Below are 22,954 nucleotides of genomic sequence, written 5' to 3'. Positions count from 1 at the left end.
CAGTACCAAAAGCCATCTATTAAGGTTGTCGACTCGTCAGGGCACCTAAAGCGGCTTCCAGGAGCGTATGTGGTGCAGGTGCCAGGGAGAGGACATAGTATCGGTAGGGCCTCAATATGAACAGAAAGGTCAGATGGACTCTACGTACAGGCTGTATGAAGGTGTTGTCGTGCTCTTGTCTGAGACAAGTCCTGTGGACAAATCCAAGTGAAATTTCGAATTACATACTTTCACGGTCTCCTTTGATGATGTCCCACGCCCAACTTGTCGATAAGCAATGGGATCTTGTATCATTAGAGGCACCTACATATCAGGCGATGGGTGAGGATAAGGCGAAACGGCATGTACATAGTCGATGCTGAGGCGATTCGCGAAATGAGTAGCGAGCCAAGGCGGCAGCAGTTGGCCCATCAGCCCCGCACGGCGTGCATCAACAACCTCGGATCTCAACCCTGGTCAAGCCCTGTTGACCTTTTTTTCTTGTCCCTACCACCGATTATCCATCTCATCTTGGACCTTCTCCTTCATCTGTGCAGGCATCGCTGGAAGAGCCAGTCTTACATCCCAAACTAGTGGCTTGACGCAAACCCAATATGCGGCATTCCTTCTTACATCGTCTTCGTCTTCCTTCGGTGCCTGTTCGAAGATTTGCTACTATGTAGGAAATGGGACCAAGTTGATATTGGTCCCTGAACACTAACCACTTCCGGTCACTTGCCTCGGTACTCTGCTTGCACTAATCTGACAACAACAGGTAAATTTTTTGCAATCTGTCAAGGATCAGCGGCGTAGTGATCGTCTGCTGACCCAGGTGTGCAATGTGCATTCAGTGAAAACAGAACAAAAACGAACTTCCAGATCCTCATTGCTGGTACCGCTGCCTTTGCGGAGCGGTTTGTATACCGCCGATTAAGATTGACAGCGAGCATACAAAAAGAACCTGCGGGTATTGGCATAGACTGACGGATCTTTTGAAACTTTACTCTTAAGAGCCTGATGTACGACCTAAATTCGTCGATATGGCCAGCCCAGAGGACCCGGGAGCCACAGAAAAACCGGTTCAAAGGCATAATACATGCTGAGGACGAGGTATCGAGTCAGCCGAGGGGAATTTTGGAGCAAGCTACAAATAACTAACAGTGGCAGTGAGCTATTCCGCTCTTTTCCACAAATCAGACCTGCGACAGAAAGTCGCTCTCTGCCCAGCGAATCGAGTACTTGATGTCTCAAATTGCAGCAGAGATCAGCATCGAGTGAGCATCCCATCATCGAGATTCATGAGGCTATGACCAGGTATTAGCACGCATACTGTCGGCATTCCTCTGTGTCCTCTCAGATGAGGGTCGGGCTGTCTCAAAATCTTTCTCCCGATAGTGTGAGATTTCGTCCAACAGCGGCTATCGAGAACGGTGAAAATCCGCCGTCGTTTCTCGTTGAATAGGAGCGGAAACTTTGCGCCTGCCTTTCCCAAGAAAATGATACGAACAGTGTCATGGTTGACTGACTCGCTGAACTCTATTATACAGGTTAGACCAGGAACCTATGTTCCAGACCCCGGCTCTCGAAAAGCCTGCTGCTAGTCTCGCCATGTGGCGAGTCTTTTCCATGATCAGACGACGCGTACGTTTGGTGGTTGGTCTCGATTTCCGAGAGACCATCAGGTCTCCGGTCCAATCTCGCAACCTCCCTCTCTTGACCGTAAGCCCACGCTGAGTGACCGGCGCCTCGACAGCTTTGGAAAATCCACTTTTGTAACTGGTTCCAGACTGCCCACCACCCCACAAACTCAAAACTTTCCCCAAGGTCTCCCCAGGTTTTCTGAACCCACACCGAGAGGATAGCTCACTTATTCAGCTCAGAGTCTCGAACGCCTGTGGGCGGTTTCAGCATGAGAGAAGCAAGTTACAGCGACATCCCAAATCGAAACTTGCCCAAACCCCTTTCGACAACGCCATCCTCCCATTTCGTTTCGGGCTTACCAGCTGCGATGGTTGATCTATATGCAATGACGACCAACATGACTCGACGTACATCTCGTATTAATGAAGGATGTCATTCTCCAAGCTGCGGAGAAAGTTGACCCAGCAATGGCCGAAAGTCTATCAGACAACCAACGACATGGAAGCTTGGTGCGCTAGTATCCTGCCCAAGATCTGGGCAATCTAGGCAAGACGAAAGATACTGCAAGGGGATAACCGCGGTCTCGCTTCGGTAGAGAATAGGGGGCAATCGGCATATTGAGCCAGATACATTTTAATGGGGCGAGTATTCCACAGAAATATTAAAGGTCGGGAAGCACCTGGTTGCTCTTCTTTCGTCCTCCCCTAGACAGTTCTACTTATCGTGACTAGTGTCATATTTATCCTGTAAGACCATACCGCCCACCATGGCTTTTGGCACCGAACGTCACTGGAGCGCATGGAACTTCTTCATATGCTGGATGGTCTCCCTGGGGCAGATCGCTTTTGGCTATCCTGCTTCCATCATTGGTGTTACGCTTGCCCAACCATCCTTTCTAGTCTACATGGGCCTGCTTGATGTCACACAAGATCCCCCAGTCATGACTCCAGGTGAGGAGAACATCTTTCCAGAGCATCACACAGCGAACTGACGAACGGGCAGGTGCGGATCAGAAGATTGGGGCAATGTCAGGAGTAGGTTGATCCATTTCAATTTCATGTCAAAATGCGTTCGTACAACCAGATCCCCAACAACCCAAAGCTCAGTCCGATTCAACAATAGAAAGAAGGGGCGGTTCAAATGCAAAGGCCACGATCTGCAACGAGGAACCACTGAACCCACTATTACTTGGAAATCTTCTCGAGGAATCGAGAGCAGATGCAACGCGACAATTTGCATGCTTGTGCCGTGGCGCATTATCAACACAATTCCGTCGCCATTTTTCTCCATCTATATATCGATTCCGCAAACCTCAGTGACAGGCATCCGTCTCTGTTCGATTTCCCTAACCGTTTTTCAGGTATTCCAAGCTGGTGCTGCTATCAATGTCTTTATCGCTGGTTATGTGTCAGACAGGTACGTTTGGAATCTCCCAGGCCCTCGCCAGGCGTATAGGCTTACTAACGACCGCCGGTAGATGGGGACGTAAGGCCGGATTCCACTGGTGTGGCTTTTTGTCGCTGCTTGGGGGTGCGCTGCTTTGCGGCAGCAGAAACTCCACCATGTTCATTGTTGCTCGCCTCTTCGCTGGGGGCGGGAGCTGGGGTTATCTTGCAGTCAGTATGTATTTTCCACCAGTACTATCTTGTCGCTCCCTGCTGACTACATCAAGCCCCATATTACTCTGCAGAGTTGGCACCTCCAGGCCTTCGCGGCCTCATGGTGGGCATGAACGGTGTCAATATCGCACTGGGCTATGCTCTCGCCAGCTACATGGGTCTTGCCTTTTACTACGTCAATGATCCGCAGACCCAATGGCGAGCTCCTTTGGGAATTGCCCTCATTTGGCCAGTGATGATGGTTCTAGTCTGCCTTGTCATCCCAGAATCACCCCGTTTTCTCCTCATGAAGGGTCGGATTGACGAAGCGAGGGACGTTGTCTTCAAGCTGCACGCATCTAAGAACGACCCCGACCAAGAATTTGCTCGTGGGGAGTTCTATCAGATGTCAAAGCAAGCCGAGTTGGATAGGACCATGGAACCGGGCTGGGTAAGGAACCATGTGCCTTCATTTGATAGAAGAGTCCTAACTATGCAAGCTTGAAATGATCCGCCGCCCCAGCTACCGCAAGCGCACAATCATGGCCATGGGCTTCGCATTCATTGGCCAGTCGACGGGCGTGTTGGTTTTAAACAACTACGGTGAGCTCGCGCTTAAGAGGCCTGCCTTTGCTTGTGTGGGCGAACGCTGAGAGTCCCAGGTCCAACCATCTACGCAGCCCTAGGATACGATACCCTGTACCAACTGATCTTCCAGTGCGGCTGGATTACTGTAGGCATTTTTGGCAACTTGGTGGGAGCGCTAATCATGGATTGGACCGGCCGCAAACCTCTGCTTGTCATGGGTGTTGCTGGCTGCTGCGTGTCGCTCATTCTCGAAGCTGCGATGGTTAGCTCCTACGCCGAGGAAGGGACCAACAAGGCTGGTCTTCGAATGGGCGTTGCGGCTGCGTACTTGTTTTTGCTAGTATACAGCGTCGGCATCGACGTCGCCGGTGTTGTCTTCTATTCGGAACTTTTCCCCAACCATCTGAGAGCGAAGGGCCTGGCTCTCAGTATTGCTGTCATTGCACTGACAGACTTGGTCTATCTACAAGTTGCAGCGACAGTAAGTGTTGTTGTCATGTTCGACTTTTTTTCATCATTGCTAACTTGACCTCTGTAGGCTTTTGCCAATATCGGCTGGAAGTTCTATCTGGTCTTCATTATCCTTTCGGGCCTCGGCGCGTTCTTTGCATACTTCTACCTTCCTGAGACGAAGAACATCCCGCTTGAAGAGATGGCAAAACTATTTGGAGACGAGGTCGCCGTCTACGCGGAAGACCTCCACGTCGATCATCGCACCCATGAGCTCATCGTTGATGAACACGGTCATACTGGTGTGCACAAGGTCGCAACTGAGGCTAGTAACCCGCGACCTTCCACAGGTAGAGACGTGGAGAAGCATGAAATTAGCCACGGGGCTACCGCTGAGCATGTCGACTCAGAACAAAGTGAAAAGGAATAGGTACAGGGGTTATGTATCCCTTGGATTTTGATGAAGGCCGTCTTGTGCAAAGTTGGCTGTCCGTAGCTGGGACGGCCGAACGAAGAGAAATGAAGTGACGGCCGTTGTGAATAGTAATCGAGGCTAGCACTACTTTTCTCCATGGAAAAGGAGCAGATAATTAAGATGCTGAGGCATGAAGGAAACTTTCTGTGGGAGTAGGGCGAGAGGGCTAAGCATTCTCTCAAACCCCCTCGGACCTCCGAAGTTCGTCACATGTTTTCTTCTCCCAACCCGCGGGAGGGCACGTGCATTGGTCTTGCCTTCAACTTTTTCAATTTTGTTTCTCGTAAAAGTTCAACACCCACGTCTCCGCCGAACAGCTAGCCACATTCCTGCCATAATGTCGTGGTTCACATCATGGTTCGCATCTTCGAAGAACTCAGAGTCTCGTCCGGTCAATCAACCTCCAGTTGCTGAGAAGCGCGTCCTCGAGGAACCCGTCAAGCCAGCCGAACCCACCATTGAGGCAGTCCAACTCCCTGCACCACAGCCTACGCAAACCGAACGCGTGAACAGAAACAAACTCATTTTCGGAGCTGGCGCCGTATTCTTCGCTTTCTCGCTCCTCGTCACTCGAAGAAGCCTCGCGCGGAAACGGCTAGCTGCTAGCCCAGCCTTCTACGCCAATGCCCCTGGACATCAAGCAGAACAAGCGAAAAAAGTGAATGGTGCCATGGAAGCTGTCGAAGCACTGAACATTGCAACTATCAACGTGCTTAGTCTGACGATGATGGCCACTGGAGGAGCTCTATGGTATCTCGATATCAATAGCTTGGCAGAAGCGCGGAGGAAGTTGAGGGGCGGACTGGGTATTGATGGGACGGGCAAATCTGAAAAACAAGCAGAGGAAGAGTTTGAAGAGTGGATGGCGACGGTGCTAGCCCGGAAAGAAGCAAAAGGACCGCAACCTACACAAACGAATGAACGGGGCCAGGAGAGGTGACTACCCCTGGGAAAGAGGCAATACCATCGTGTCATGATGACAAGAGGCTTATAAGACGCCAAAACTGCGGACAACGAGAAATAGGAGGCTGTCGTCCCCTACGTCTTCACCTGCATCAGCGCAGCATGCTATTGCTAGCGCCAGGAAACGGAGAAAACCAGTGGAATCACGACCCCCTCCAGAGTGAATTACGCTCTGTTTAGACGGGTACCCGATCACAAAGGTGGATATCATGAAATGCAAGCATCGAATACCGACGCAGCGGTTGCACCCCCGGAGACGCGAACTCACGACCTACAAATGTACAACCATTCAGCTTTGATTCAGCGCGTGTGTTTTTAACCCTCGAAAGTCGAGCAATGTCTTATTAAGCATAGTCTCTCTGTCTCTTAGGCCGACGCAAGATGGGCCCTAGATATACGAACACAGCTGGAGATCTACTGGTCAATAGATATATGAACCACCCTCAGCTCCAACCAGATTTTTGGCTATAGTTCTTTGGCGATAACCTAACCTTAATTGAAAATAGGTGGGTTGGGTTATTCACGAACGCATGTCTTTTAAAATCATGGAAAATCACGCTGGACGTGTATGGAGATTTTGCAGGGGGACTGCCTCTACGGCGATCGAAAAGCTAGAAGCTCGCTAGGATCGACGTCCGTTTGAAAGGTGAGATGGCCAACGCCCGCACTTGTATGGAGCAGGAGATGCAGTAGTCGTCATAGATGCAAGCGGCAGATCTGGTATTCAAAGTCGATTTTATTTCTCTTGTGTCTGCGACATAACCCTTATCATTCCCTTTCATGTCATGCTTTCGGTCAGCTATATCGTTGTTGTCGACATCAGTTGATGCACTGCCTCCATAACCAGAGCCGATGCCTCCTCGTCGCCGCGACGATGAAGAGCGGCCACTGCTACAGCCCGGCGGAGACGTTGACATCGCCAGCCAATGCAGCTGCGATGAGACGCATCAGATCCAATTCGGTACGGACGATGAAGAGAACCCCAAAGCCTGGAATGGCCGGAAGAAGGTGCTCAACGTGGGCATTATCTCATTGATGGCTATCCTGAGCCCCTTGGCCTCTTCCCTGTTCACTCTCAGCATCTCCCAGATCGCCGAGGACTTCGACACGAATGAACAGAGCGTCATCGCCACGACGACGGGGTTTGTCATCACCCTCGGCCTGGGGCCTTTGGTCTGGGCTCCCTTGTCCGAAGACTTTGGGCGCCGGGCGTTGTATGTTAGCTGTTTTGCCGTGTTCACGGTCCTCCAGGCGGCATCGGCGTTGAGCCCAAACATACAGACGCTGATTGCCATGGGACGGTTTCGGGCTTCTTTGGCAGTGAGTGAAATTATGACCGTGGGGGAGATTTGTAGAATGAATAAAAAAACATGGCTGATCGGTGCTGCAGGTGTTGGAATCGCCAATGGGGGCGGAACTATTTCGGACATGTACAATCCATCTGAACGGGCGGGAATCTTTGGATAGTACCTCCTCGGGCCCCTGTTAGGTGACTATACAAGAACCAGATGAAGGTCCGTGAGATGTGACTAACAGCATGTCAGGACCAACCCTTGGACCACTGTTCGGGAGAGTGATCGTCAGTCGTTTGGGGTGGAGATGGATATACTGGGTGAGCTCAGGAAATTTGGTCAATCCAGACTTAAAAATGAGGTTCGCATGGAGTACCTCGTACACAGACTAATGACTTGGGTTGGGCCCAGTTTCTCACCATCGTCTTTGCCATCAACACAGCAATTGGCTATCTCTTCCTCAAAGAGACCTACGCACCTGTCCTACCAGGTCGCCGCAAATCCGAGCTTGCCCAGCAGGACTTTCAGGGCTCAGGAATGAAGACGAGATATTACTTTGATGGCGAAGACAAAAGACCGCTGTCCAAAAAGCTCCTGGCCAGCATGAAACGGCCTTTTATTATATTCGTGCAGCTCATTGTGCTGACGATGAGCATGTACCAGGCCCTGATCTTTGGGACCACGTACAGTATCTACACCAACACGCAGAGCATCTACTCGGAACCGCCCTACAATTTCAGCTCGGAAAAGATTGGCCTCTTATATCTAGGACCAGGACTGGGATTCTTGACCTCGGTCCGATTCCTCGTCCCACGCATCGACGCCGTCTTCAACAAACTGACTGAGAAGCATGGCGGACAGGCGCTCCCAGAGTATCGTCTACCGCTCGCCAACGTCGGCAGCATTCTGTCCCGGTGAGTCTCTTCTGGCTCGCATGAACCGTGCAGTTCCACGTCCACTGGCTGGCGAGGATTGCCGCGACATACTTCTACGGCGTGGGCCAAGTGGTGGTCTTCAACACCGTACAGAATTATTACATTGATTCGTTCTCGACGTACGCGGCCTCGGCCATTGCAGGGGGATCTGTATTTCGGAGTCTGCTGGGCGGTGTGGTGCCCCTAGTCGCGCCGCTCCTGTTTGAAAAGTTGGGCTATGGATGGGGGATCAGTTACTTTGGGTTTCTGGCGGTCTTGATAGCGCCGAGTCCGCTGTTGTTTTATTATTTTGGCGGGCGGGTAAGGGAGAGGTTCAGATCACTTTTTGAGGGAGGCCTGGAACACGGTGATCGTGGTTCAATTTCATATGAAGTCATCATGCAGCATGCATGAAGAACATCAACCACGAGGAACCGCTCGGAGGTTTTAGGCGACGATTGGTTGGACGAGGCCGGCCGGGAGGAGCCCAGACTTCCCGCTGGGAGGCTTCTGGGTGGCTCACTAGGGCGTCTCTAGGCACTCACTAGACACAGCTAGGCATAGCTAGGCGCCAGCTAGGCTTCTGCACCAACCGTTGACCCCCGGCACTGGTTCGTGTTAGCGAGCGATTAGCTTCTCGCCCGCCGTTGTGTTCCCCCGTCAACCCTTCAACGGGCCGCATTGTTTATCATCAGCTCTAGCACCACCAGAGCCTTGCAATCGCGCATCACATCCTCGCCAGCCAGTCGTCACGCATGGAGCCCCGGGAAAACTCCATCACATGAACTCACCGCCTGCTCCAGCATCCAACGTGGTCTGTTCTCATGCGTCGGCACACCGACACCGGCGCTCCCTCGCTCACTGCTGATGCTGGGCTAAGCGAAGGATGCTTGTCCTGGTTACCTGCTGGAAGGGCCCTTACCAGCCCGACGTGGTAGAGGCGCGTTGATTTCTGCAGCAATGCCTGCCTATCAGCGGCCTGGACACTGGAGCTGCAATTGTGATTTGCCTGGCTAGCAAAATTCGAGTGCATGCGCCAGCATCTGGCGGCATCATCCTGCTGCTGGCCCTTCGTTCCATTGGATATGGGTCGACTTTGTTGTTTTGCAAATCCCCTCTTTGGCTTCGCCCAGTAGTGCGTGCCTCGAACCACGATAGAAAATCCATATTTATGTATGCTGTCCTCGTGCTCGTAGGGTGCAGAAGCCGGCCTTTTCCTTATGCGAGTGGAAAAGGCGGGCAGGCAGGTTGCAGGTTCCCAGAGTGAATTAAAAAGATCTGCTGTGTCTCTGGGTTGCAGTCCTGCATCCTGCCTCAACCACGCACCTCTGGGAGTCCTGCACCTTTTTCACAAATCTCATCCGAAGAAAAGAGAGAGAGAAAAAAAAAAAAAAGGAAATTCAATCTTGTTTTCCCATCCTCCATCACCGTTGACTAGTACCGTCTCCTTTTTGGGCCATATCCCAGGATCCTGGGTGCCTGCCAGCCGGAAAGTGACCCCGACACCCTCGAGGGCCTTTCCTCCCGCTTTAGCGCCATCACACTTCAAGAACGAGTCCACCCTTCCACCTTGTTCCCTGCCTGTCGAGTCTTGAGGGCTCCAAAGTCAAATCACATCAGTTGTCAGTGCCAGGACCGCCAGTCGCGGCTTTGTTTCTGCGCTGTCACCTCCTGTCCTGCTCTTGTCTTCCAGACTCTTCCTTACACCAACCAAGCAACTTTCTCAGACACTCGAAATCTGGAACACCTCCCTCTCGACCGTCATTTTCATTTGCAGGCCCCAAAAACAAACGATACAGTCAACAACGATCCCGTTTCCTCACGCATCGGTGCCTTTTCAGCCTCTCACCACAATTCGGACCCCGTCCCCCGGCATTGGAACTGCCCTCTGCGCAGTCCAGCAGCTGCTAATATGAAAAAGAAGGCCTTATCACAATTACGACGGACAATACACTTGTGCTTGGAGAGATAGAAAATTTTAAAAGCCACCAGAGGGCTCTGCTCTCATGGAGCCACCTCCGCCTCCGCCGCCACCGCATGGCACAAATCCTCAAGGCGGTGGCAGGTCCGGAGGTCTCCCTAACGGCAAATATGACATTTTTGTCATCCCTCCACATTCCTCGGGCTCGGGCTTCCTATACCTCCCTTCGCTCCAGACACACCGCAATTCATTCTTGGCCGGAGTCTTCTGCACCGCAGCCTCCTTCTTTATCTACTACACCGCTGTGCCCGTTGTCAAGGAATGGCTATTAAGTACCATCAACAGTGGTGGGACGGGAGTCTTCACGCTCATTTGCGGTGTTGCAGTGGTGGCCTGGGCATTTGGAAAGACTCAGAGTGAATGGCAAAGCTATAGCGGATTTAATCGTGGAGGTGCTGATACCGGTTCTGGCGGTCCAGGCCATGGTGGTTACGGCAACACTGGATCTTACACACAACCCGGGCCTCAACCGCAGACTCAACCCCCTCCGCCGCCTCCCCCTCCCCCTCCAAATCCCGGAGCAGCTGGCCCTCCTCCACCTCCGCCTAACCATGGAACAAGCAGTCCTCCCCCCCAGTCATCGTGGCAGAGACCGCCACCCCAGGCCAACACCAAAGCTAATACTACGAGCGCTAAGTCAAGCTGGGAGAAGGCGAGAGAAGAAACGAGAAAAAGAGAAGAAGAGAGGAAACGAGCCGAGGAACTGAAAAGACGGAGGGAGGAATTGGAAAAGGAACGACAGAGACAGAAGGAGGAGTTGGAGAAAGAGCGACAGAGGCAAGAACAAGTAGAAAAGGAGCGGCAGAGGCAGAAAGAAGAACTGGAGAAGGAGCTCCAGAGGCAAAAAGAAGAACTAGAGAGGGAACGGCAGAGACAAAAGGAGCATCTAGAGAGGGAGCGGTTGAAGCTCAGAGAAAAAGAGTTGCTAGAGAGACTTGAACGCGAGCGCAAAGAGAAGAAAGAGCGTGAAGAAAAGGAGGCTGCCGCAAAAGCCGCCGCCGCCGCCGAAGCTGCCGCAGCTGCAGCAGCTGAGAAGGAGAAGCAAGAGCAGGGTGTCCGAAGCCCCCCCAAGCGTCCGCCCATGCCGACAGCGACCACGGAACGAGACGACGATGCATACTCCTTTAGACCCTACGACCGACCGAAACGAACACACAAAGCCAACTCTGCGGCTTCGATGTACTCAGAATCCTCGTACGTCCCGTCAGAGAGCACCGCCAAAACCACACCACCGGCTTCAGTGCGTGGGCCTTATTCGACCAAAGACCCTGACAAGATCATTATCAAGGGCGTCTTTTCCTTCAACAATGCCTTCATGCGAACCCCGATTTCCCAGCTGGTATCTGGACAAGGTAATGTCACAGACGGACTGATTTTGCGGATTACGACCGAGGGCCTATTCATCGACGACGACGTACGAGGAGTGCCACAGCGTGAGTGGGATGTTAAGGCCTGGACGATGAAATTGGCAGAGGTATGGTGTCCCAGTCTTTCTTCCCTTAAAAATATGGATTCGTGCTTCCTCAAACGGAAAATTTTCCCTTGGATTCGGATTGAACGCCGACTCGAGGTGGGAATTTCCTTCACCTTCGGAGAACGAATCGACAGCTTTTGTCAATAAGCTATTGGATACCTGCCGAGAGGTGTGCATGAAAAAGTCCTCTGGCTCTCGATCTCAGAGCCGCTTCTCGTGTTCTTCTTCGTCGACCACAAGGTCAACTACCTCAACTGATACTGACTCTACAATAACACAGAGCTGCGAACTCTCCGGCCTCCACGTCCTCCGCGCGAGCATTCGCGATCAAGAAGGCAAGAAGTACGTCTTTATTCTGTCTCAATCCGAAGGGTGGAAAGTCGCTGTTGGTCTTCAGCGGCTGAGAAGGGGAACGCAAGTCCGTGCGCTGGGTGTCGCTGGGTTGCCGATGAATGAAGCCAAAGCAATTCTGGAAAATCTGGGATTTGCCTAGGTTCTGGACAATTGGTGAACCAAAGTCAGCGCAGGAGTGAGTACGTGCTGTGAACAGGGACAATTCTTGATTTGATGAGCGTGCATGTTGTGATTTCGTCCAAAAGCTCTCTGCACAGTGTTGGATATGCTTCGGTCAGTGAAGCGTTGCGAGTTTTCAGCAAAGATGGATTGAGCGAGATTAGCGAGTCGAGTTCCAGATGCATCAGCGAGGGAGTTCACATTGGATACTGGCACCAAACTGGACTGTACATTCATTCACACGCAGATATCCCCCCTAGTATTGTCGTTGGATAATGGAAGCTTTGAGATGTTAATATTCTCGCTGTGCCCTGAAATCGCAGGCTGGAGTTGGCCATCTTGGGCCTCCTAGGAGCTCATTGTATCTACCCATGCCCGCCGGAGTGGTTGCCTTCAGCTGCTTCAAGCGCAACTCTACCGCTTATATTAACGCTCTATAACCTTCCAGAGAGTTTGCGAGATTGGTCACTAGCTGGTGGTGCCGTTGGTACGAATACGATGTCTGCGGCTTGCGAGGAGTAATATGACGTTGACAGAAGCTCTAGACGGAAGCAGGGGGCCTGACCTGCGCTGCGGGAACAAGGGCACCATGAGGTTGGGCCTTGAGAGCCTATCAATTCCCATCTCCTCCTTGGTGGGCATGGGACGTGCATGAAGTCGGTAACGTCTTTTGAGAGCGCCGCAGTCGGAGGTCGGGGATGACCAAGGATGGTGGAGGCGGTGGAGAGAAGGGGGGGGGGGGGGGGGGGTTTAGGGCAAAGGGGCCCTCAGTAGGCGCCGCTGGCACTGTTCCAGGTTCTTTTGGTGTCTGCCTGCACCAACTAATACGGCATCACATCTCACATCTCACATCTCACATCTCGCATCTCGCAGTCACCCCATTTTGACTCCCTTGGATATAGATGATGATACAAAGGTAATCAATTCAGATATCGGATCAATGATTTTCTGATTGTCCTTTTTGTTTCCTGCCTCTTCGACCAGAGCATCTATATCTTAAAAGTCCCATCTCCGGTCTCAATGCGCTGGGTCGAACCCCGCTTCTTGCATCAGTAACTGGCACACAGGACTTCTTTACCATGACTATCCGCAAACAATACCCGTCTCGCAACTACGAGACATTCCCTGACGACAATGACGATAGCAACACCCAGTCTCCCACGTCCTACCAGCGTGGAGGGGATGCAGACAAATCCCGATCCGCTGCGGCCGAAGCCCAACGACTTGGGTCTCAAGGCTCATGGGCCGACAACTTTGCTGGCGGCACTCCAGCTACCAACAGAACTCCAACCGCCTCAACTGTCGACGGTGACGAAGTGAGGGATCTGAGATATCCGCCGCACCTTTCATCAGACGGGGATCCGTCGGATCCACCCCCAGTCTACACCCCCTCCGCCAGCACCCAAGTTGGATCTCAATCGCCTGCAGCACCAGCCTCCCCCGTGGCTGCGAGACCGAATCTATCTCCAGTACCAGAGCCAGTAAGCGCTCCTGCCACAGCGTCCTGCCCTTCCAACCCACAATCCTCCCCATGCCCATTCGGAGACCATGATGAAGAGGAGGGTCCATCGTCTTTGCCCGAAACTGTCCCGCATGATCATCACTCTCGACACCATCACCATCATCTCTACCACCACCATCATGATCATCACCAGCACGAAGAGGATGCAGACTCAGATAGCCTCCCCGTGTTCCTGCAACAGCATCCACGCCACAAGAGAACATGGTGTCGGACACCTGGAAAAGCGCGAGGCTGCGGTGGTCGCGGCCGCGGCCGCGGTATGCGACACTGCAGTCGTGACAAAGGTCGAGCACGCCGACTGAAGCGAACAATTTTCTTCATCTTGGCCCTTCTTGCCTGCCTATGGCTTTTGATTCCGGGCCTCTGTCGATCGCTCAAGAATGTACATGGCCCGTTTCTTTCTATCCATTCTTTCTTGGATGTTACCGTCTAAATTGATGTACAGGTGCTAATGTTTCTCCTGGCACAGGATGGACGGTACCAGCTCCCGAGCTTTGGCTCACGCCCATCTCAGACACCCTGGCCTCCTCCAAAACGTGAGCATCGTGAGCATGAGACCTTCCGCTCTATCAGTGGTACCTACCAGCTTTACGATCTGCTCGATCTTTCCACCACAGCTGGCAGCGTCGCGGTTACCGTCGAGGTTCAACCAGGAGATAAACCAGCAGTCCTTCGTCTGTCCACCACGGCAGGGAGCGTAAACGTGAAAATGATATCCGGAGGCGGTTTCTTCACGAAACCCACCATCCCAGACGCTGCGAAGTCAAGGACGCTGATGACGGAGATCTCTACGGGCGCGGGCAGCATCTCCGGAAACGTGGTGCACGGCAACGGCGGATCGACTTCCGTCTCCACGAATGCGGGATCCATCTCGTTGACCATATTTGCTGTCGGCGTCTCCGAGATGGATCCCCAATCGAACATTTCTACTATCTCCAACCAAGGCAGCCAGCATATCAAGGTTGTCCCGAGCTTGGGCTCGACTGAGGCGATCCGTGCCATCGAAGCCGTCCACACTGTACGGGGTAGTGGAAGTATGAATATTGCCTATCCGCCTCAGTGGGAGGGTATGGTTCACCTTTCGACTTATGGGATGGGGAGTATTGGCGCCAGCGGAAATGGACTGGTGGTGCGAAAAGAGAGCAGTCACGAGGTGTACGGGTATAGAGGTGCGACGCAGGGAAGGAAGGTCGAGATCTCAGAGCTCGGAAATGGAAGCCTGAAGTTTTCGTGTTGATTTCATGATTCAGCGACGGCTAGGAGGTATCTGTCTGAGTTCTCCTCACCCCTTATACTAATTTCTGCTTCAAGTCCTCGTCGAGTGGGACTGGAGAATATCGAAAGATGGATATGTCCCATCTTGTGGACCGCATATTGCTGAATATTTGGGATGCCTTCGTGGGGCGTTATGTAAATGCATCCCGAGACTCAAACCGGCGAGGTGAGGTAATGTCTTGATTCCACTGTTTTCGGGCAGGGACGCCAAAGGAAACAAAGGGGAGCCTCCTCGGAGGAGGACGGGATAGGATTTCAAGAACTGAAAAAACGAAACGGCTCGCGTGGTGTTTCACATAGTATTGTATCCGTACAACTGATATCAAATGAGACTCATATTACATTCCATACAACCCAAAAGATGTAAGTGAAAGAAAGGGAAGAAAATATAACGTGTGAGAAAGAGCAGTTATTCCTTGAGAATTTCCTTTCAACTCCCCTTCTAGTTTGAATGATGTACATATTGGCCCCAACTCCCCCCCCCTCCTGACCCTCACCAGTGCCCCCCTACCTTTTGCCTTTGTCTTTATCAATGCTCTAGTCCGTCTTTATCCCGACCTTCGCAGTCCATCAGATCCTTGAAGCTTCATTCGTAGTCTACATATAAAACCTCGGTCAAATCGCGTCCAAGAACCCCTTCGTCCTCATCTGCCTCTCAGTCCAGTCCCATAGCCTGCTCGCCAGCGTTCCCTCAGGGTCTTGCGCCAGTTTGCTGGGCGCCTTGCGCTCGCCGACGGGCACGAAGTAGCCTCCGGAGATGGCCTCCACGCCCTCGCCCGTGCCCGCGACGGCCCATAGCGAATTATAGCTCCCTTGCTCCGGGGTGATGTACGCGCCCATGCAGCGCAGGATGGGGGTCAGCACGGAGCCGCCCCGTGCCCGGGCGTTGAGTTGCGTGTCGATGTTGCCTGGGTGCAGCGAGATGGCCCAGATGCGGGGTTTGGAGTTGGAGTTGGGGTTGGGCTGCTCGTCCTTGTGGTTGTCGTTGTCGTTGTACCGCGCGTGCAAGGCGTTGGCGTGCAGGATGTTTGCCAGCTTGCTCTGGGCGTAGCGGCGGAAAGTGAAGGCGTCCTTGAGGCCCGTGTCCTCGAAACGGATGCCCTCCTTGAACGTCGCGGCGTGGCCCATGGAACTGACGTTGACCACGCGCACGGCCCCTTCCTGACCGGCAGCCGCGGCGGTCGACTCCAGCAACGGCAGCAGGTGGTATGTCAGCAGCCAGTGCGCGAGGTAGTTCGTCTGCCACTGCGACTCGTAGCCGTCCTCGCTGAGCTGGTACGGCGTCGCCATGATCCCCGCCGAGTTGACGATGCCATGCAGTTGCGCGCACTCAGTGCGGATGCGTTTGGCGCCCGCGACGACAGACCGCAGCGACATCAGGTCCATCACGACGAGATAGATTCTCGATTCAAGATCCGGGTGTGTCTTCTTGATCGACGCCTTGATCGACGATATCGCGGACGCTCCCTTTTCGGGGGACCGTGAGGTCATGTACACGGTTGCGCCGTGCAGGGCTAGATGGTGCACTGTCCAGAATCCTATGCCGGTATTGCCGCCTGTCACTAGATACGTACGCCCATCTAGCGAGGGTAGAAAGTCTGGCGACCACTTGAAACGAGGGGACATGTTTGGGGCCCAGGATGGTTGAACGGAAGGATAGCGCAAGGTAAAACTCGGTGGTGTGCTTGTTGCAGATTCTGCTTCTGCCGCGGTTGACGGTGATAGTGATGGCGATTGTGGTTCATCCTTGCAAGCATATCAGTACCTTCCGCCTTTATATGTCCTGCAATTCTTCTCAAGCACGTTCCAATTCGAGCGAATTGTGGCTATGGACCTTGCGACTTGTCGCAGAACCGCGCTCCTTCGTGACGTATGTGGATGAAATTGGATGAAACGGGATACAGCCTCGTTATAACATAATACCGCTCAAGCTACTTGCAGGGAAGACAGGCATATGGAACGAAGTTGATCCGTTCCGACTGCGCTGTGATTGGATTCAGGAAAAACCCGATGATCCACTTGTCAGCAGCCTGCATAAGGTGGGTCCATTTGTCCAATCAGAACTTCTGTTTCTCTCCAAATGCTGACATAAGTGCACTGGTGTTTCTGGGCGGCGCCACCATCGTGTCCCTTGCAGTCTGGGGCATCTGTCTCCATGTCAGCAAGATGCAGTTAAAACACCAAGTTCTTCCACTTTCAATGCATCTGACCCCGTCTTCCACATCTCCCAGTGAGTGCAGAGCATAGTACAAGATACTCCGTAGCAGGAACAAGGGACAAGCCATGTCACTTCCACCTGGTCTTCGCGCCGAATTGAAATTGCACCCAGATGTGCAGTCGCTAGACGAAGAATGGTCTGGGGTCACAGACCCTGTGATTCGTCGGAAGCTTCAGAATCGATTGAACCAACGAGCTGCAAGTGAGTTTGGGACTTGTTTCCCAACTGTGGTGGCGTGCTGTACCTGCCATGCGGACCGCTGACCTGTCGAATAGGACGCCGCAAGGCTGCACAGAACAAGGGTGGGGAGGACGCCTCGTCAAGCAGTAGCTCGTCTCGAGCTGCAGGGCTCAAAGATGTTCCCCTGGTGGAGCGGGCCGGTCTTAACGACCTCATGGTATTAAGGAGCAAGAGAGTCAGCCGTACCGAATGGCACACTGCCCTTCAGCCACCCGACCCCGCGAACCGGTCACCATTTGTCTCCATACGGAGCAAGAATGCCTGCCAGCGATGGTACGAGGTGCTTCTCGAAAATCGGCTGGCCAGCATCAAGGAGATGGCGGAGAAGCTGACGAAGGACCAAGACAATGCTTGGATGTACCCGCTTCCTTCCGATCACCTGGTCTCCCTAGTCTATTACAATGTATACCGAGCACTCATTTCAAACACCCATATGCTGGGTCTTGATATGAATCTGATGTACCTCGACGACTATCCCTCGCCGTTCCTGCCCATGTCACAAAGCGCCACCTCAAACATACGGCACCTTCCACCTTCACTCCAGCCGACTGAATTGCAAAAGACCATGCCACACCACCCAATGTGGGACATTTTTCCTGATCCCGAAATGAGAGACAATATCCTTCGATACGGGGAACAAAATATTGACGATCTGCAACTGTGTCTCGACATGGTCGGGGATGGCAACTACACTGGCCTGGAGGACCTCGACTCCCAACAGACGAATGGGCTGATTGTGTGGTCGGAACCATGGGATTCTGAGGGTTGGGAAGTGACAGAATCATTTACGCGCAAGTGGCCTTTCCTTCTCAAAGGAGCAATCAACGTCCAGAAGTCGACCAACAAATGGAGGATGCGCCGAGGGGAGAGCCCTCTGGACTTTGAGAGGATTCTGGAGATTGAGTGAAGGCGCACATGATATTCAGCGGCAATGGCTGCCACCACAAAAACCATGTCAACGGCTGAACAACAGCCCTCAACCGCTCGTCGAGACACGCTGGTTGATTGAGATCTCCGCAACGGTCGTCTTTTCAGACAGGCTGGCAGCCTATAGACGGTGATTCTTTTCCTCAATCAAGCTGCCGCCTAAGCTAGTCCTCCAGTCATCATACCGCAAACAGAGGGTACCACCTAGTGTGCAATACGGCAGTCGCACGCCGACACGGCGACAACACAATGTCAAATTCCTATTCCTCCCATCGGATGCGGTCTTTTCCATTAGCCGGGGGGGCATCATATTGTCCCTGATCGTACAGGCGCGCAATGACTGAGGTCGTCTTTTCAGAGTAAGAAGAACGGCGCACGGTGTGATGATTAGTAGGCCATGGATTGTTGAGGGACAGGGAGGTATTTTGTTCCTTTTTTGCACGCAGGAAGAAGACCGGCGCAACTTGGCAAATTCCGCATTTGCCTTCCTCTTGAAATATCCAGTTCCTGTACAAAGCCAAGTCTTTTTTTTTTTGGACAGGCGGAATTGCCTCGGTATAGACCAACCAAGCGACCTGTTCCGAAACCGATATTAAACGCGAGTACTCCTTCGTACTGCTCAGATTACTCAACAACGAAGCCAAGCCCAGTGAGCCTGCTTTGACCTGAGCCTAGTAGAATCAACTGAGCCCTTAGCCGAACGCCACTGAGCACTCCTGAGCGTCGCACCGAGTTGCAAAGGGGCTCCTACAGTTCCTCCATTATGTAACACACTTCTGCCGACTACGTCGTAAAAATCCAGGGATTATTATCTGAAATCAAGCGATAGTCTGGTGCTGAGGCTAGGAAGAGCTTGCTAAGAGCCATGAATTTGAATAAACCCATCAAGTATCTAGACGCCGCCCTCGTCATGTTTGTGTTGCTGTGGTTCTCTACGCCACCACCCACGAGTAAGAAGAATCCAGTACGAGGTAGTTGACAACACTTTACACTGCAGTCAAGACATGCGTCGAGGCGGACAACGGCAGGCCGGCCTGTGGCCAAAGTGAAAAATCGAATGTGCTCATTTTGGTCACTTTCAATACAGCGGCTCAACGTCGGTCTTAGATTTAGAGGACTTTGTAACGTCTGTCGTAGAGGGCGTAGGCAAGACGAAGGTTGCCGTTCTATCGTGGGAGCAGCTAACGTACGTTGATCCGGCTGCAGAATCGAGGACATACTTACCTGGGACTGCGACTTGGCAAGGTTGGAAACTTCGCCATGGTCAATGCAACTTACATGGGAATTCTCTTATGCCCCTAGCTGCCACTGAAGACATCCAGTGTCCGTTGGGACAAGAATTTATCCCCCGAAATCCCCACTGCAGATACTGCGGATTCAATTCCAGACTCGAGGAAGTCTGGCCCTCTGTCTAAGCGCGCCTTGAGGCTGATACTAAGGTAATGATCATAGTCAATTGAATGCGTACTCATATCCTTCCACTAACCTGGCGCCCTTCCCTTGGCTTTCTAGCTTGCCTCATGCTTGAGACGGGCCTGGAATGACTATCAGCTTTAAGTACCTGAGATTTGGAGAGGAATGGCATGTAGCTCGCCAATTCAACAGTCTGGTACAATCCTGCCGGCATGGAAGACAAGCAGATGTCAGTAAGAACCAATATACCCAGGCGTGCCGAAATGTAGACTAACGCAGCGAAGATAGAAGGGGTGCAATTCTAAGGCGAAACCACATAGCCTCGCTCGCCATTCCCGCGGCTGACCGAGGATTGGGAGCTTTCCATGCGGTTGACGGTCCATGACCACGAGCGGAAGTTTCACTATCTGAACGGTTTAACCACGGGGATTTGAGGTGCCTATAGATTGCTGCACATAGGTAAAGATACAAAGCCGAAGGGGCAGGCATGTAGATATGGCAGGAAAAATTCCCCAGTGGAGTCTAATTGTCACAGAAATTCCCAGTTCCAGGCGAAGAGATAGTTCTCTGACTTGCTGTTTGAAAGCGTCATACTCTTGTGACTCGCCATCTTCCCCGTTCTTGATGTCGCTCCTGGAGGGAGATGACAATTCTAGAGTTCCGCTCTTTGCAGGCAGCTTCGAATCCGGGGGGCAGATTCTTCTATTTGAAGAGTGCGTGTCTTTTGTCCCAGTTATCAGGGTAATATCATGCTCTGATTCGACTACTGCCTTTGAAGCATTGGCGAACGCTGATTTATTGACTTCCTGTCCACATCTGTCTGGCGACCTGCGATCTTCGCCGCCGCCGTCCTTCTTGAATTCGACTAAGAAGGCGATGTATTCGATATCTGATGGCCGATCCATCAAACGCTGTACAAAACCAGGGCACATACCAAGCACGTTGCGGTAGAATCTCGAGTTGCGATGATGGAAGGCCAGTGCGAGCTTGACCGATGCATTGGATGATAAGCCACGTCGAATGTAGAAGAGCAAATGCTTTGGTAACTGCATCTGACATCCCCCGCCTGTGGATGTCATTCTGAGAGAGGAAGAATACCTTTCGCTGTGTGGGACTGGACTTGAGTGGGAAAGCAGCGTTGGTGAGACTATAGTCCTGACTAGTCATAGACTTGGCAGGCTTGGCACCGGGAATAAAATGGCGGTCAATAACAGAGATAACTATTTTGTTAACAAATTATATGTGAAAATGTCGGACAGTTTACAACCTTCCATTGAAACGCCCTCGCCATCGATCGTTACTCTTCGAACGTCGAGTAGCGAGACGCCGTCGCGCCGTACTGAGAATAGACGGATCGGTAACGTAATGTGGTTACAGGTTGGCCGTAAGGCTAATAAACGACGAGGTATCTCGTCGTCTTATATCTGGCAACATGGTGACGAGTATTGCGATATCTCGAAGCCTAACGATTCCGCCTCTTGGATCTGTGATTGTTGCGACAGCGTGATCTCAATGAAAAAGGCTGGAAGTCTCTCGAACGTGAATCGGTATCTCAAGAACGAACACGGAATCACTGGTAAACGCGTAAGGGTTAACAGCCATCTTTAGGACGACGAGGTTATCAATGTTGCGAGTTAAGATCTAGTTACTCTATTAGTATCGTTAGTGTTCAGTTCACTTATAATACGCTGTGATATCGAGAGATTTAGAAACTTACTTACATCGGCAATTTTTCCCGCGGCCCAGAGCATTCCCGAATGCCGTGGTGGCTCAGCGAGCCCAGCGCCGCTCATGGGACGCTAAGCTAACATCTGTGAGAGCCCACGCCTACTATTAGTTATCAACGCCGCCCTACTATAACTATAAGTGCGTATTATATTGCTTAATATATCCTTGATCGATACTCGTAGTTATAAAAGGGCGGGCAGTGCTGAATAATTCACAGTGTTAGCTGTGTGCCATTCTTTATAGATTTAATAGAGTATTCTATGTTTTTAATGTCGTCTACCTATTCCTAAGTGTTTCGTCGGCTCTTTTCTACTTCTTAACGCCGTCGCCGTACTAGGCGCTCCCTACCTTAGCCGCTGCCTCCCTGAGGGTGGTGTTAGTTATAATATTACTCTATTAGCGTTAACTAGAAATAAGTTCTCGATTCCCGACTTACTAGATAAGCCTCTATGCGTTGTTATATATATACGCCGAACTCTAAAGTACTCTATTACACTATATCTTAGTATATTTATTCGAAGCCTATAATTAAATCTATACTTAGTTATATCTAATTATATTAAGTATATTATATTCTAATATATATATAGAGTACTACTATATCTATTTATATCTAATTATTTCTATTTATATTTAGTATATTCGTATTTAATTATATATACTATCTATTACTTAATCATTTATATTCGATACTAATCATTCATAGTAGCCTTAGTGTCCCTTAGATTATGATAGTTTTATTCTCTTAATCTAACTACGCTTATTATTCTTATTATTCGATAATATAATAGATTTATCGTTATTAATATTTATCTTATCACCCGCTTCACTTAATTTATTACTATCGTCTTTCTTCGAATCGTCGTTCAAGATATCGATAGTCACTATATCTACGATTTTATTTAGTATCTATAAATTAATTCGATTAGCGAATTTCTCTCGACCGAGTCTTCTTTAGTGTAAGACTACTTTAGACGAGAAGTTATCGTAGTATAATTTAAAGATATTAAGACTATTTTAGTTAAAGTTATCTCTACGTAATATTCGATCGATTATTTACTTATATAGTCCGGGGTCGCCTTACTATTTTATTAAGATAACGAATTAAGCTCTTATTAATGTTAGATCCGTACTTAATACTTTTAATACACTAATAAGAATATTAACTTTATTCTCATTCTAGAAGTTAACTAATATCTAATAACGTAGAGCTTTATTCATAGAATCGTATACGAAGGCCGCAATAATCTTAAATGATAAAGCCTAAGCCATTACGTTCTTAATATACTATACTCGGTTAACCTCTAATTATAGTTATTTCTTTAACCCGAATATATCTTAAATATAACGAGAGTAGTTTCGTTATTCTTCGCGAAAATAATATTCTTTAAGAGTCTTCTAAGAAAGTTTATCTTCTAGAGCTACTTAATAAGAATAAACTATAGAATCGGGAATTTCGGAGCGCTATCTATTAAAAGTATTAGATATCGATAATATATACTTTTAGTCGCGTCGTTAATATTTTTAGTAAAGACTTTCTATTTCTTTATATATTTCACTTCGAAGTCGAATTTTTTAGAGTTATCTACGATCTTTAGATACTTATTATTAGCGTAGACTCTTACGAGTCTCGATAAAGTCGTATATTTCTATAGAATCGAGGATAAACTATTAAATATCGGCTCGCTATCTGTTATTTTACTTTTATTCTTAGCTACTTATAGTTTATTATTAAAACTTTTATAGAGTGTTATTCTAACGTA

At 50.6% G+C, this 22,954-nt stretch overlaps 7 protein-coding genes across 7 annotated transcripts; 6 read left to right on the top strand and 1 right to left on the bottom strand.

Moving 5' to 3' along the window:
* Positions 1–3,182: 3,182 nt before the first annotated feature.
* A1O5_12740 (uncharacterized protein) lies at positions 3,183–4,686 on the top strand (the record flags this gene model as incomplete). The annotated part of the gene is made up of 5 exons (XM_007753309.1): positions 3,183–3,240; positions 3,293–3,669; positions 3,719–3,821; positions 3,881–4,287; positions 4,345–4,686. 5 exons carry the CDS (start codon positions 3,183–3,185, stop codon positions 4,684–4,686), a joined length of 1,287 nt encoding a protein of 428 aa, XP_007751499.1.
* Positions 4,687–5,068: 382 nt separating this feature from the next.
* On the top strand, positions 5,069–5,671 carry A1O5_12739 (uncharacterized protein; the record flags this gene model as incomplete). The annotated part of the gene is made up of 1 exon (XM_007753308.1): positions 5,069–5,671. The coding sequence occupies one exon, from the start codon at positions 5,069–5,071 to the stop codon at positions 5,669–5,671; it is 603 nt and encodes a 200-aa protein (XP_007751498.1).
* An 875-nt stretch (positions 5,672–6,546) lies between these two features.
* A1O5_12738 (uncharacterized protein) lies at positions 6,547–8,314 on the top strand (the record flags this gene model as incomplete). The annotated part of the gene is made up of 5 exons (XM_007753307.1): positions 6,547–7,018; positions 7,085–7,160; positions 7,231–7,306; positions 7,398–7,900; positions 7,957–8,314. 5 exons carry the CDS (start codon positions 6,547–6,549, stop codon positions 8,312–8,314), a joined length of 1,485 nt encoding a protein of 494 aa, XP_007751497.1.
* Positions 8,315–9,906: 1,592 nt separating this feature from the next.
* A1O5_12737 (uncharacterized protein) lies at positions 9,907–11,848 on the top strand (the record flags this gene model as incomplete). Its single annotated transcript, XM_007753306.1, has 2 exons — positions 9,907–11,355; positions 11,636–11,848. 2 exons carry the CDS (start codon positions 9,907–9,909, stop codon positions 11,846–11,848), a joined length of 1,662 nt encoding a protein of 553 aa, XP_007751496.1.
* A 1,099-nt stretch (positions 11,849–12,947) lies between these two features.
* A1O5_12736 (uncharacterized protein) lies at positions 12,948–14,627 on the top strand (the record flags this gene model as incomplete). Its single annotated transcript, XM_007753305.1, has 3 exons — positions 12,948–13,349; positions 13,414–13,647; positions 13,860–14,627. The coding sequence occupies 3 exons, from the start codon at positions 12,948–12,950 to the stop codon at positions 14,625–14,627; spliced, it is 1,404 nt and encodes a 467-aa protein (XP_007751495.1).
* Positions 14,628–15,280: 653 nt separating this feature from the next.
* A1O5_12735 (uncharacterized protein) lies at positions 15,281–16,291 on the bottom strand (the record flags this gene model as incomplete). The annotated part of the gene is made up of 1 exon (XM_007753304.1): positions 15,281–16,291. The coding sequence occupies one exon, from the start codon at positions 16,289–16,291 to the stop codon at positions 15,281–15,283; it is 1,011 nt and encodes a 336-aa protein (XP_007751494.1).
* A 657-nt stretch (positions 16,292–16,948) lies between these two features.
* Positions 16,949–18,030, top strand: A1O5_12734 (uncharacterized protein; the record flags this gene model as incomplete). Its single annotated transcript, XM_007753303.1, has 2 exons — positions 16,949–17,084; positions 17,159–18,030. The coding sequence occupies 2 exons, from the start codon at positions 16,949–16,951 to the stop codon at positions 18,028–18,030; spliced, it is 1,008 nt and encodes a 335-aa protein (XP_007751493.1).
* Between the last annotated feature and the right edge of the window lie 4,924 nt (positions 18,031–22,954).

Source organism: Cladophialophora psammophila, assembly GCF_000585535.1.
Source record: "Cladophialophora psammophila CBS 110553 chromosome Unknown aczJe-supercont1.37, whole genome shotgun sequence".
In the NCBI taxonomy this organism is placed as follows: domain Eukaryota; kingdom Fungi; phylum Ascomycota; class Eurotiomycetes; order Chaetothyriales; family Herpotrichiellaceae; genus Cladophialophora; species Cladophialophora psammophila.
This window is presented reverse-complemented; position numbering and strand designations above follow the sequence as displayed.